Raw genomic sequence first — 12,736 nt, 5'->3', positions numbered from 1 at the left:
GCGAAATATGCAGCACAGTTTCATTTTGTTAAACTGAAGATACCTATGTAAGTAAATACATACCTGAAAAGATGTGTACCACAGTGGTAGCAGATTCTGTTCATCACTGTTCTGGTTTGTTTATTTTTTAAGCCTCCTCAATAGTTCTTGAATCCTTCATCTTCATTTTCACCATCCTGATCCATCTATCATGTTTTCGCTTTCACTTCTACAAGATACTCCTGATTTGCTTCCCCACTTAAACCGCATGGTCCTGTTTCAGTTTGTTAATATCAATGTTTTCTCCTACCGTAGACCTTTATACATGTTCTTTCCTCTTTTTGGAACATCTCTTGTCTCAGACCCTTTAGATCTCAGTTTGAGCATAAGTTCATTGAGCCTTCTCTGACCTCTTTAGGTAGAACCTACTTACTATACATTCTAATAATACAGTGCACCTCTTTGTTGTATAAGTCATCCTACACTGTTGTGATTATCTGATTGACTGGCTCCTTCTCCACTCCCCTGCCCTCTCCGCCCCTCAAGTTCTCCTGAGCTCTGTGACAGGAGGGACTAAGGGACCAAAGCTCATTTTCACTCATTATTGTATCCTTAGACTTTAGCACGCAAAAGAACATATTACAGTCATCCTCTGTCGTCCCCTTCTTCTGCCCCCAATCCCTCCCAGCATCAGGGTCTTTTCCAATGAGTCAACTCTTCGCACGAGGTAGCCAAAGTATTGGAGTTTCAGCTTTAGCATCAGTCCTTCCAATGAATACCCAGGACTGATCTCCTTTAGAATGGACTGGTTGGATCTCCTTGCAGTCCAAGGGACTCTCAAGAGTCTTCTCCAACACCACAGTTCAAAAGCATCAATTCTTCAGCGCTCAGCTTTCTTCACAGTCCAACTCTCACATCCATACATGACCTTGACTAGATGGACCTTTGTTGGCAAAGTAATGTCTCTGCTTTTGAATATGCTATCTAGGTTGGTCATAACTTTCCTTCCAAGGAGTAAGCATCTTTTAATTTCATGGCTGCATTCACCATCTGCAGTGATTTTGGAGCCCAAAAAAATAAAGTCTGACAACTGTTTCCACTGTTTTCCCATCTATTTCCCGTGAAGTGATGGGACCAGATGCCATGATCTTCGTTTTCTGAATGTTGAGCTTTAAGCCAACCTTTTCTCTGTCCTCTTTCACTTTCATCAAGAGGCTTTTTAGTTCCTCTTCACTTTCTGCCTTAAGGGTGGTGTCATCTGCATATCTGAGGTTATTGATATTTCTCCCAGCAATCCTTATTCCAGCTTGTGCTGCTTCCAGTCCAGCGTTTCTCATGATGTACTCTGCATATAAGTTAAATAAGTAGGGTGACAGTATACAGCCTTGCCGTACTCCTTTTCCTATTTGGAACCAGTCTGTTGTTCCATGTCCAGTTCTAACTGTTGCTTCCTGACCTGCATGCAGGTTTCTCAAGAGGCAGGTCAGGTGTTCTGGTATTCCCATCTCTTTCAGAGTTTTCCATAGTTTATTGTGATCCACACAGTCAAAGGCTTTGGCATAGTCAGTAAAGCAGAAGTAGATGTTTTTTCTGGAACTCTTTTCCTTTTTCCATGATCCAGCGGATGTTGGCAGTTTGATCTCTGGTTCCTCTGCCTTTTCTAAAACCAGCTTGAACATCTGGAAGTTCATGGTTCACGTATTGCTGAAGCCTGGCTTGGAGAATTTTGAGCATTACTTTACTAGCGTGTGAGATGAGTGCAATTGTGCAGTAGTTTGAGCATTCCTTGGTATTGCCTTTCTTTGGGATTGGAATGAAAACTGACCTTTTCCAGTCCTGTGGCCACTGCTGAGTTTTCCAAATTTGCTGGCATACTGAGTGCAGCACTTTCACAGCATCATCTTTTAGGATTTGAAATAGCTCAACTGGAATTCCATCACCTCCGCTAGCTTTGTTCGCAGTGATGCTTTCTAAGGCCCACTTGACTTCACATTCCAGGATGTCTGGCTCTAGGTGAGTGATCATACCATCGTGATTATCTTGGTCGTGAAGCTCTTTTTTGTACAATTCTGTGTATTCTTGCCACCTCTTCTTAATATCTTCTGCTTCTGTTAGGTCCATATCATTTCTGTCCTTTATCGAGCCCATATTACAATAGTACATGTTTTTATAGGATGTACCAGATGACCTTGATGGTGCCCCCATTGAGGAAGAGCTGGATGGTGCCCCTCTAGAAGATGTGGATGGAATTCCTATTGATGCTACTCCTATTGATGACCTTGATGGAGTCCCTATAAAGAGCCTTGATGATGATCTTGATGGAGTGCCTTGTAAGTTCAGACTTCAAAGTCATTAAATCTAGCTAGTAAGTTTGTTTCCAAATCTCTTCATTTCTGCACATGCTGATGTTTAAGAAGGTTATAATTTCTGAGTAAGATGTCAATTAACTTTTTTCTTTCTTTTTTGACTTTTCAGAATTCACATACCCAGCAATACATTTAAGTATGCCAAGAAAAGCGTATTCTTTCTGGTCATACTTGTTTTTTTTTTTTTTGGGGCGAGATAGCCTCTTAAAATACTAGCAAGTTTTTCCTGTCTTAATTGTTGGGAAACTAGAGGCACAACCTTATGTTCAGTTGTATGCATAATCCCAAGTACTTTGTTTTAACAATTCTGTTTTTTTTTTTTTTTTTATAAAATCTATTTATTTTAATTCTAGGCTAATTACTTCACAATATTGTATTGGTTTTGCCATACATTGACATGAATCCGCCATGGGTGTACATGTGTTCCCCATCCTGAACCCCCCTCCCACTTTCCTCCCTATGCCCTCCCTCTGGGTCATCCCAGTGCACCAGCCCCGAGCACCCTGTATCATGCATCGAACCTGGACTGGTGATTCATTTCACATATGATAATATACATGTTTCAATGCCCTTCTCCCAAATCATCCCACCCTCTCCCTCTCCCACAGAGTCCAAAAGACTGTTCTGTATATCTGTGTCTCTTTTGCTGTCTCTTATACAGAGTTATCGTTATCATCTTTCTAAATTCCTTATATATGCGTTATTATACTGTATTGGTGTTTTTCTTTCTGGCTTATTTCACTGTGTATGATAGGCTCCAGCTTCATCCACCTCGTTAGAACTGATTCAAATGTATTCTTTTTAATGATTGAGTAATACTCCATGATGTATATGTACCACAGCTTTCTTATTCATTCGTCTGTTGATGGACATCTAGGTTGCTTCCATGTCCTGGCTATTATAAACAGTGCTGTGATGAACATTGGGGTACACGTGTCTCTTTCAATTCTGGTTTCCTTGGTGTGTATGCCCAGCGGTGGGATTGCTGGTTCATATGGCAGTTCTATTTCCAGTTTTTTAAGGAATCTCCACACTGTTCTCCATAGTGGCTGTACTAGTTTGCATTCCCACCAACAGTGTAAGAGGGTTCCCTTTTCTCCAATTCTGTTTTTATTATTCGTTTTCCTAACTTATACTTTGTTTTTCTGGCTATCTGAAATCATTTATTGAATTAAGTATACCTAATGTACCTCTTCAGTACATTTGAATTGTATGTTAAAATACTGAATAATATGAATTTTATACTTAAAAAAATAATTAGATAAAGGTACTGAAGGGTTTTTTTTTTACTTCCTCAACTTCTCCCTTTGCTTGAAGTAACCACCTGTATGTTCTGGGTGTGTGTTTTATATATACACATATATATTATTTTTACTTACATTGATATTTAAAAATTAGCCTTCAGATGCAGAGAGTTGGATTAGTCATAATCGTTATTCTTGACACTAGCATTATTAGTCCGTGTGTGACCTTATTTAGTTTTGCTTTTTAATAATATGGCGAATACTCATGAGCTCTTTAAGTCATCCTCTAGTAGTCAGAGTTGATGGCTCATTTTTCTTCCTTAGTGGATGCAACTGAAGATTCAAAGAAGAATGAGCCTATATTTAAAGTTGCCCCATCAAAATGGGAAGCTGTAGATGAATCTGAATTGGAAGCACAGGGTAAGTTAAAGTACAGTAAATGCAAATCTTTAGAAAATTCAGTACTTAAAATTTTACTGAACATTGGTGTGTGTGTGTGTAGGTGTAGTTTTCCTTTTGTGTTTTATAACATGTTGAAACATGTTATAACCTTAAGACCCAGTATTACCCTATTTTATATTTCTAGTGGCTAAGTTTTCAGTGTAGTTGCTGTTACAGTTTTCTTAGGTGCTTCAGTTTGGATGCTTGGAGTAATCAGAAATCATTGAAAACCTTTCAGGTTGAGCCAATCAGTAGAAAATGTAGGTGGGATGCCTATTTGGAAATTTAGAGGTCAGTTTCAGAAAATCGAAATCACTGTGTCTCTTATAGTGATTGATTTATTAGATGCAGTTTAGACCTGCCTTTCATACTTGCTTGGACATGTATCCTAGTGTAATTGTTAATTTAGTGTTTTGTAGGTTCTAATGAAACAAATCTTAGCATCTAACACAGAAACAAGGAGGACAGTGCTATTTGTTACTTTCTGAATTGGAATAAAATTATAGTGTAGGTGTGAGGAAGGAAATAGATTTAGTACATGGAAATGGCTATTCAAAGAAAAGATAAATGTAGATAACTTCTATAATATAAGCTTTCAGTTCTAAAGCTAGGCTTCTACTGTGCTGCTGCAAAAATGCTAATTTACCTTATGGAATTACATCCTGTTTTTCCTTCTATTTAGCTGTAACAACTTCTAAATGGGAGTTATTTGACCAGCATGAAGAATCAGAAGAAGAAGAAAATCAAAAGTAAGAATCTAGGTTTAGAATATATTCAGTTTCTTATTGCATATACACTCTCTTTTTCATTAAGAGATGTACTTGAATAATAGGGAAGAGGAAAACTTAACTCTTAAAAAACTTGTTTTAAGAGGATCATTTTTAGTTCTTCATTGTTTTTCTAGTGAGTAAAGAGCTTTTACTTTCTGGTTTTGATGCATCTGGTTTCACTTTGCTTTTGAGTTTATTTTTCTGTGCTAGGTTATACATTCTCACATTGTAGTTACTAAATGGTCAACTGCGTTTGTTTTAAATCTTTATTCTTTCGGCTCCACAAAATGGTGATTTTTAAAATGTGAATGGGGAGGTTATGCTCATTGCTAAGAAAAATAATGCATTCTGACCATTCTTTTTGTTATTTAAATGTACACACTCCAGAAGAACTAAGAAAAAATAAAAGAAAAAACCACTTACCTTCGTCATATAGAAAATTTATTATAATTTTCAGTTTTGCTGGTTAGCACTGAATGCAATAGGAATTCCTGCTCCCAAATTCTGCAAGTTTATGTTGGTAGTTTTTTTGGTAACACTGGGCACCTTTTAAAATCAATGCAAAGGAAGTTAATTATTTTTTTAATAGGGAAAGAGAAGGCATCAAGAACACAAAGCAGAGGTTTATGGGGTTTTGTTTGTTTGTTTGTTTTCAAATGGAAGAGTAAACAAAAGGAAAAGTCCCTTTGTGTCCCAGCACAATTTGAGCATTTGTATGGATCTAATAAATGTGTATTATTAGCATTTAAATTTAAGGAAATATGATAAGCATTTGTGGAAACAGTTTGATATGATGAAGAAAACTTGTCTGCAGTGGTGTCTTCGCAGAAACAGTGTGATCAGAACATGTCAGCAATGATTATGACAACATATTTGTAAAATATAGATGCTGTTGGCTGTCAGAAATACCTGACTGAGTCTGTTTAGAAGTAGAGGAATTGAAAACAGTACAACTTGTTTTCATCTTTACGTCTGCAATCCCATGATTAGTTAACATCTCTCACTGTGATAGGATCACTGCTTTTTAAAATGAATACCTGTTCTTATAAAATAATTAATTTAAGGAAAATAAAGGGTAGAAAAGCCTTTGCAGAACTCAAGTATTGTTCAAGTGGTATTGTTTCTAAGCATACTAATTTTTTGCAGTAAGTTTGTTATTTATGTTAATGTTTGAAATGCGTATGCATTTGTATTGATGGTAATCATACATTCATACAGGGAAGCACGGATCACTACGAGTATAATATATATTTTTTACTTTTCCTAAGAGTTCCAAATAAGTCTTAATAACAAAAGTAACTTTATGAAAGTGAAAAATAGGGAAAAAATACTTAAAATTCTGTTTTCCGTTTCTTGAAATTTTCTTGCGCCTCACTACTGCTCTCTAGTGGCTGAGTCCAAAAATACCTTTTTACCAAGAAGCTGCTCTTGACAAGTAATTATTGTATTTGTGGCAGAAGACTGGTTTAAATATATGTATGTATATATCACTAGTAGTTTGCAGAAAAGTTCAAAATAGTAATTTAATTTCATTTGTAATGAATTCTTTATGGGTTTAGAGTCTTGAATTTCCATTTCTTTAAAAGTAAAAGACAAGTTGGGTGTGAGACCTGAACCTAGAACTGGTAAATAAGAGCTAAAGTCAAAGCCATTTAGAACAGATTGCTCAAGCCTTAGAAAATTTAAATGATAACTGTAAAGTGTGTATATTTTTTAAATCATCATCTGTAGTGTAGTTCATTTTAAAAGTCTTAAGTAATATGATTAGTATTTAGTTTCTAGTTCCCTAGATTCTTCCTCTGTATAAAAATATGCATAAATTTAAAGCATAAATTATATAATGTTTTACATACTATTCTGTGACCCACATTGTTTTTTTTTTATTGAACTATCATGGGTGTTGTTATTTCATGTCAGTCCCTATGTTTATCTGCTTGTATTCATCTTGGTTGAAAGCAGGTATTCAGATAAGTGTGCAAGGAAGTTTATCAAGGAATATTTAGAATTGCAAAAAAATTTGTTTTGAATTTTTTTGAGTTTGTCAATAACAGACAATTGGTTAAGCACTCTTCACTTCATACGTCACACAATTTCATTAACTGTTTTGCATCTTTACTGACTGGCTCTTTCCAGAATAATCCTTCAGTAAACATCTGTTTTTACACACACACACACACACACACACAGTTTAACCACTTAAAAGCATGTGAGGCACTTGTAGAACTATTTTGTACCATAAGACAAGAAATTCTTGTGTTCTGAAAAATTAGCTAAGAACTGTGTTTAAAAGTGAGTGAAGTTGCTCAGTCGTGTCCAACTCTGTGACCCCATGGACTGTAGCCTATCAGGCTCCTCCATCCATGGGATTTTCCAGGCAAGAGTGCTGGAGTGGATTGCCATTTCCTTCTCCCAAGTTTCTGACAAATTAAGAAGAAATATTATGTAAATTTTAGTTCAGAAAAGTTTTTTTTTTTTTTTTTTAATCTTGGATTTTGACTTTTTTCTGTTTTTCTTCCTCACCTAAGTATTGTATTGAGTTATGCCTATATGTGCTACTAATGATTTGTGGCGCTCTGAGAGTATAAAGTTTGAAAGTATTTTATTAGTATTCTGCAGATGAGAAATTAAAAGGCAAACAGTATATTCTCTCTTTATTGTTATCTACTTTGCTTAAAATTTTCTCAGTGTGTGTCTTATCAGGTTCTAAAATAATTAAAATTTTATTTGGGATAAATATGGTTATAATTGTTTTTATATTGTTACAAATAGTTGTAAATATATACTAAAAGACTCCTTATTCATGGTAGAGTGTTAGTATCCAAATACCAACATATAAGGGCTTATTGGGTTCAAATACTAAAGAGAAAATAACATTTTCTAGGGTATGCTGGTAATCATGTTCATATCACCATATTTTTTTATGAGGAATTTTGTTTCAGTATACATAAACATTTCTGAATTAGTTTGTACATGGAACACTTGTTTTGCTCAAATTTAAAATTTAACACTCACAAAGCCTAGTCTTGGAGCATACGACTTTTTTCTTTTTTTTAAAGTCACTTCATTTTTTGTATTTGAAGAACATTGAAGAAGACTTGTTAATCCTATTCTGGCCATGATGAGTAGCTTGTCATAGTTGCTTGTCTGTTTCCACTAGATTGCTTCTGGAAGACAGGAGAATTTTTCTTCCTTGTATCCCTTAGCTGTGGTAGTTAGTTTTTCATTTTCTTTTAATTTTACATACCAATCCAACTTTCATAATCAACTATGACATGAAGTAATATGTGCTAATATTTAAAATTAATATATTGTTTTATTCTTAGGGTTATATGTTAATTATTAATAGATAAGGCCTTTGCTGCTGTGTTGATTATTTCATAGAAACTGACTGAAACTCTTGTATTTTCTAGTTTATAGACTCTGCTGAAGGAAGGGTAAACATCTGGCTTTTTAAATGTTAACCATCATAAAATTACTGAACTACAAAGAATACGAAATCATTGATTGATTATTCATTTCATTTAATTGCTGCATCAAAGGTTTCTGGCAGAAAAAAAGCATAAAAATAACATAAGCTATTTTTAAAAGCGTGATTATGTTGAAGCACAAATTTTTTCTGTGGAGGAAACATAAGAGTTTTATAAAATTGTCTATTATTTTGTACAGAATGTTTTAATGATGATTGTCCTCTTAGTTTTGTTAACATTACTTAAGCTCTAAGGCAATGAAAAATCAAAAAGGCCAAGACTCTAAAATGTAACTTTTATTTTCCTTGTTGCCTTGACATACAATGTATTCTGTTTACTTCCAAAGTCAAGAAGAAGAAAGTGAAGATGAAGAAGATACTCAGAGTTCCAAATCTGAAGAACATCATTTGTACTCTAATCCAATCAAAGAAGAAATGACTGAGTCCAAGTTCTCTAAGTACTCTGAAATGAGTGAGGAAAAACGAGCTAAACTCCGTGAAATCGAGGTTAGTATTGCATTGAAGTTTAAACTACACTGTACCTTCTTCCACCTTCTCCACCAAACTGTGCTTCTCTCAGCATCACACCTTGGTCCATACTGTTCCCTCTCTGTCTGGAACCTTCATACCTGCTATCTTCCTTCAGGCCTCTTAGTTCAAGCACCTCTTCTGTCTTGGTACCCTTTTCTTAACCTTCTGGCTTTGCTTACTTCTCCATATTAGTCTGTTATGATTTTACATGTATTGTGTTGTGTATATTTATGTTTTTTTCCCTTGCTTGCTTGTTTAATGTCTGTATTCCCCTCTAGGCTGTGATTTCTGTGAGGATAAGGGACCCTTCACATGTCTGTCGTCTGTTGACGATCATATCTTCAGTGCCTAGCACATAGGAGACCATCTGCAGATACTGATGTAATAGATTATATCTCACCTTATGAGACCCATCATATTAGAGCATACATAGTATGTAATAAACGTGAAATCTTTTCTGGCACATTCAAGTTATGTATACATCACTCAAAATTTTTAAGTGTCTGCACAAGTGATGGGGAGAGAGTAGACATTGGGGCTTAACCATAAGAAGGAAGAGTCCAAACTCTCAAGACTTCTCTGTCTCCATGCCCTTCCATTTTGTGATGTCTTTTAAAAATTTCCAAAGGTATTCAGACATGTCAGTGAGGGGAGGGTTTTGTAATGGGAGCCTTTCTTATTTCTTGCCCCCAGATGATGAAACATTCCCAGTAGATGTTAGCAATAGTGTAGCAGTCAGTCCTTAATCTCAAAAGTGTACATGAGAGTGAATTGTAACACTTTGTCCATTCATTTAACAGTATTTTATATACTTACTGTGTATCTGTGCTTTTCCTTTATTAACTTGTAATACCTTCCATGTTGTAATTTTATTTTTATTTATTTATGTATTTTTCGTTGCGCTGGGTCTTTGTTGCTGCATGGACTTTGTCCAGTGGTGGTGCACGGGCTTCTCCTTGCCGTGGCCTCTCTTTTTGAGAAGCAGCACAGGCTGTCAGCGTGCAGGCTTCAGTAGTTGCAGCACATGCATTCAGAGTACAGGCTCAATAGTTGTGGTGCACAGGCTTAGTTGCTCCTGCATTGAACCTATGTCTCCTGCATTGGTGGGTGGATTCTTTACCACTGAGCCACTAGGGAAGACCATACCTTACCATATTAATTACCAGTTTGCATTTCTCCGCCACCTGCTATTGGGCTGGTACAAGTTCTTGCCCACCTCTTTCTCAGATATCTATTACCAAGCCGAAAACTAGAGAAAGCATTCATTTTGTTTCAGCCTTACACAGAATCAGTATGATGTCAGTTACAAGTAGGATTTTCAGAATTAGTAAGTTGATTTATTTTTCCTGAGATATATACATTCTTTATAAAATTTTCAGGAAAATAAGATGTGTTATCTCAGTGAATGCACTCACCTGTGGACCTTTTTCAAGCTGCTCATGACCCTTCTTAACTTTCAGAACTCCTCCCAGTCTTACTGAACTCTGCCTCACTGACCTGATAGAAGTACTGGAGTAGAAACAAAGACTGAGGTCAATTAAAAAAAAATGTATTTTCTTGATAATTGAACTGTCTTCTTACAAATACCAAAATAGACTAATTCTTAGTGTTCTGTTTTTCTCTTGATTTGAAAGAGAGCCATGTGATTTTAACTTTTTGGTTAATTTGGATGATTCTACACTGTATATGTATGTATATGTACTGTACATGCATGTACATACACCAACACACCTGTATATGTATATATATATTTTTTTTTCTTTCCCCCTATTTTATATGCTCTTTGATAATCTGGCTTCTCTTTGCTACTCAGTGATTGTCTTTCTTGTTCTTATAGTGGCCACCCTCTCACAATTTACTTAACTCTTTGGGGATTTGGATGGTGAGCCAAAAATCTGATTTTAAAATGTAGCTCTTGGCTTTGTTTTAAAATTATCTATTCTTTTCCTTTATTTACTCTGAGATTTAGTCATGTGGAGTAAGGGTCCACAACTGGTGGCCAGTTTGAGCTAGAACTCAGGGCTCATGAGCTTTATTCATGTACTGTCCCTTCTCTGCCCCTAAATTCGAATGTCAGTTTCTGAATTTAGAATTCAGTGAATACCTTTTTATTGGTGCTCCCTTAAATGAAGAATAAAATTCTAGTTAGTTTTATTATATACTACAATATATATAGTATGTGTATAAGAAAGTGAAAAAGTGGAAGTGTTAGTTGCTCAGGCACGTCCAACTCTTTGCCACCCTATGGACTGTAGCCTGCCAGGCTCCTCTGTCCATGGAATTCTCCAGGCAGGAGTATTGGAGTGGGTAGCCTCCAGGGGATCTTCCCTACCCAAGGATTGAACCCACATCTCCTGCTTGGCAGGCAGACTCTTTACCACCTTAGCAGTTTTTCTTTTTAAAAGCCTTTCTCGTCCCTAAATGTATTGTAACAAAGATGTCTATAGCTGAACCTTTTTTATCATGGAATTAATAAAAACCAAAGATTTATGTTATAAAATATTGACGTTTTCTGCAGAGCACTTAGAAAATACGCAGTCATGTGATCTTACAGTGTTTACTGGAAGCAAGTTTGTAATCTTTCAGATTTCTGCTTAGAACAGTGCCTGGGCTGGAGTTATTGGAAGAGAGGAGCACTAGGTGGGGAGCCAGGTGAAGGGTCTTCTTTGTTACTGAAGTAGAAAATCCCTTTTCTGCCCTGACCCCTGAGGAAGGAGTGAATAGTTGAAGGGAAAGGTGATATACTTGAGATGGCCAGCAAACCATTGCACGGGCTATTCTCTTTTGAGTTGGGAACCTTTGTGGCATGTTTTCTTGGGCACCCTGGACTTGTGCTCGTGCCTGAGTTAGGCCACATCAGCAGGATCTGTAACTAGGGATTTTATAGTGATTTTTCAAAAGGTACTGTAGGGATCCCTTTCACGTGAGTAACATTCAGGTTGTTTGACTCTTGCTTGCTTAACTTTTAAACTGATTTGCCACAAATACATTCTCTGGAACAGCCGTTTTAGGTATGGGAGGCTTCACACAGTGATGAACTTGAAAACTTGCCCCCCCCCCCCAAGCCCCCACCCTCTTTTACCTTACATCTTACTATCTTTTTAAATGTAGTTGTTAACACACACACACACAAAATGCAAGTACTTTTTAATAGTTTTAAGGAAAGAGAAGAGAACCTCAAAGCTCTGATTATAAATGATCCTGATAATAGAAGTAGAATTAGGTAGAAAAGGGGCAAAAATCTGGAAACTTAATGTTCATGAAGTAAAACATGATGAAAATACCACTTTGAGTGGAAGTTATGGCTTGTTTCAGTCTGCTGGAAAGTCTCATTTGTAGTGAAGGAAAAAACTAAAACAAGTGAGGTCTTGTTTTTTTAAATACAAGTAAAATAGTAGCATTTAGTCCATTTACAGGGCATAACTGTGAAATAGGTAAAGAAGTTTGCATCTGTAATAATTGCGTCAGATAAGTGTGTTCCCTCTCACTGCCTAAAGTGAAACAAGATTTTACAGGTTTGGGACTGCAGTCCTGTGGTACCATCCAGGATCATCTAAATCCTCATGCCTAACTGTATATTTGACTTCCCTTAGTTCACTCACAGTCACAGTGCACACACACACACACACGTAAAATCAGCTAGCAATCTCTTGATAAACTGGAGGTGGTCTACATTCCTTTGCAAATAATGCTGTAGTGAATACTTTTGTACAAAAAACTTTGTTCATATATGAATAAATTACAGGAAATGGGAATTTTTCTGTTTTCTTTTAAATCACTGTATACTTAGTGTCTTTAAAAGTACGTTTTGAATATGGTTTAACCTTTTCTGGATGTCTTGATGCTGAGTGATTAGACTCTCCTGTAAACAGAGTGAAATTTCACTTCAAGCTATAGCTTTATGAGCTATAACCAGAATGCTGCTCTCTTTGATTGTTT

General features: G+C 36.1%; 1 protein-coding gene across 5 annotated transcripts in view; it reads left to right on the top strand.

Moving 5' to 3' along the window:
* U2SURP (U2 snRNP associated SURP domain containing) overlaps positions 1 to 12,736 on the top strand; it is a 53,422-nt gene that overhangs the window by 30,549 nt on the left and 10,137 nt on the right. For all 5 annotated transcript variants that reach the window (XM_005888756.3, XM_070374913.1, XM_070374914.1 and 2 more), the window contains 4 exons: positions 2,153 to 2,309; positions 3,914 to 4,009; positions 4,713 to 4,779; positions 8,614 to 8,773. In XM_005888756.3, coding sequence (XP_005888818.1) covers positions 2,153 to 2,309; positions 3,914 to 4,009; positions 4,713 to 4,779; positions 8,614 to 8,773 — 480 coding nt within the window. The remainder of the gene's footprint in view (positions 1 to 2,152; positions 2,310 to 3,913; positions 4,010 to 4,712; positions 4,780 to 8,613; positions 8,774 to 12,736) is intronic.

Source organism: Bos mutus, chromosome 1 (assembly GCF_027580195.1).
Source record: "Bos mutus isolate GX-2022 chromosome 1, NWIPB_WYAK_1.1, whole genome shotgun sequence".
Lineage (NCBI taxonomy): Eukaryota > Metazoa > Chordata > Mammalia > Artiodactyla > Bovidae > Bos > Bos mutus.
The sequence above is the reverse complement of the archived record's forward strand: the minus strand, read 5'-3'. Positions and strand labels throughout refer to the sequence as shown.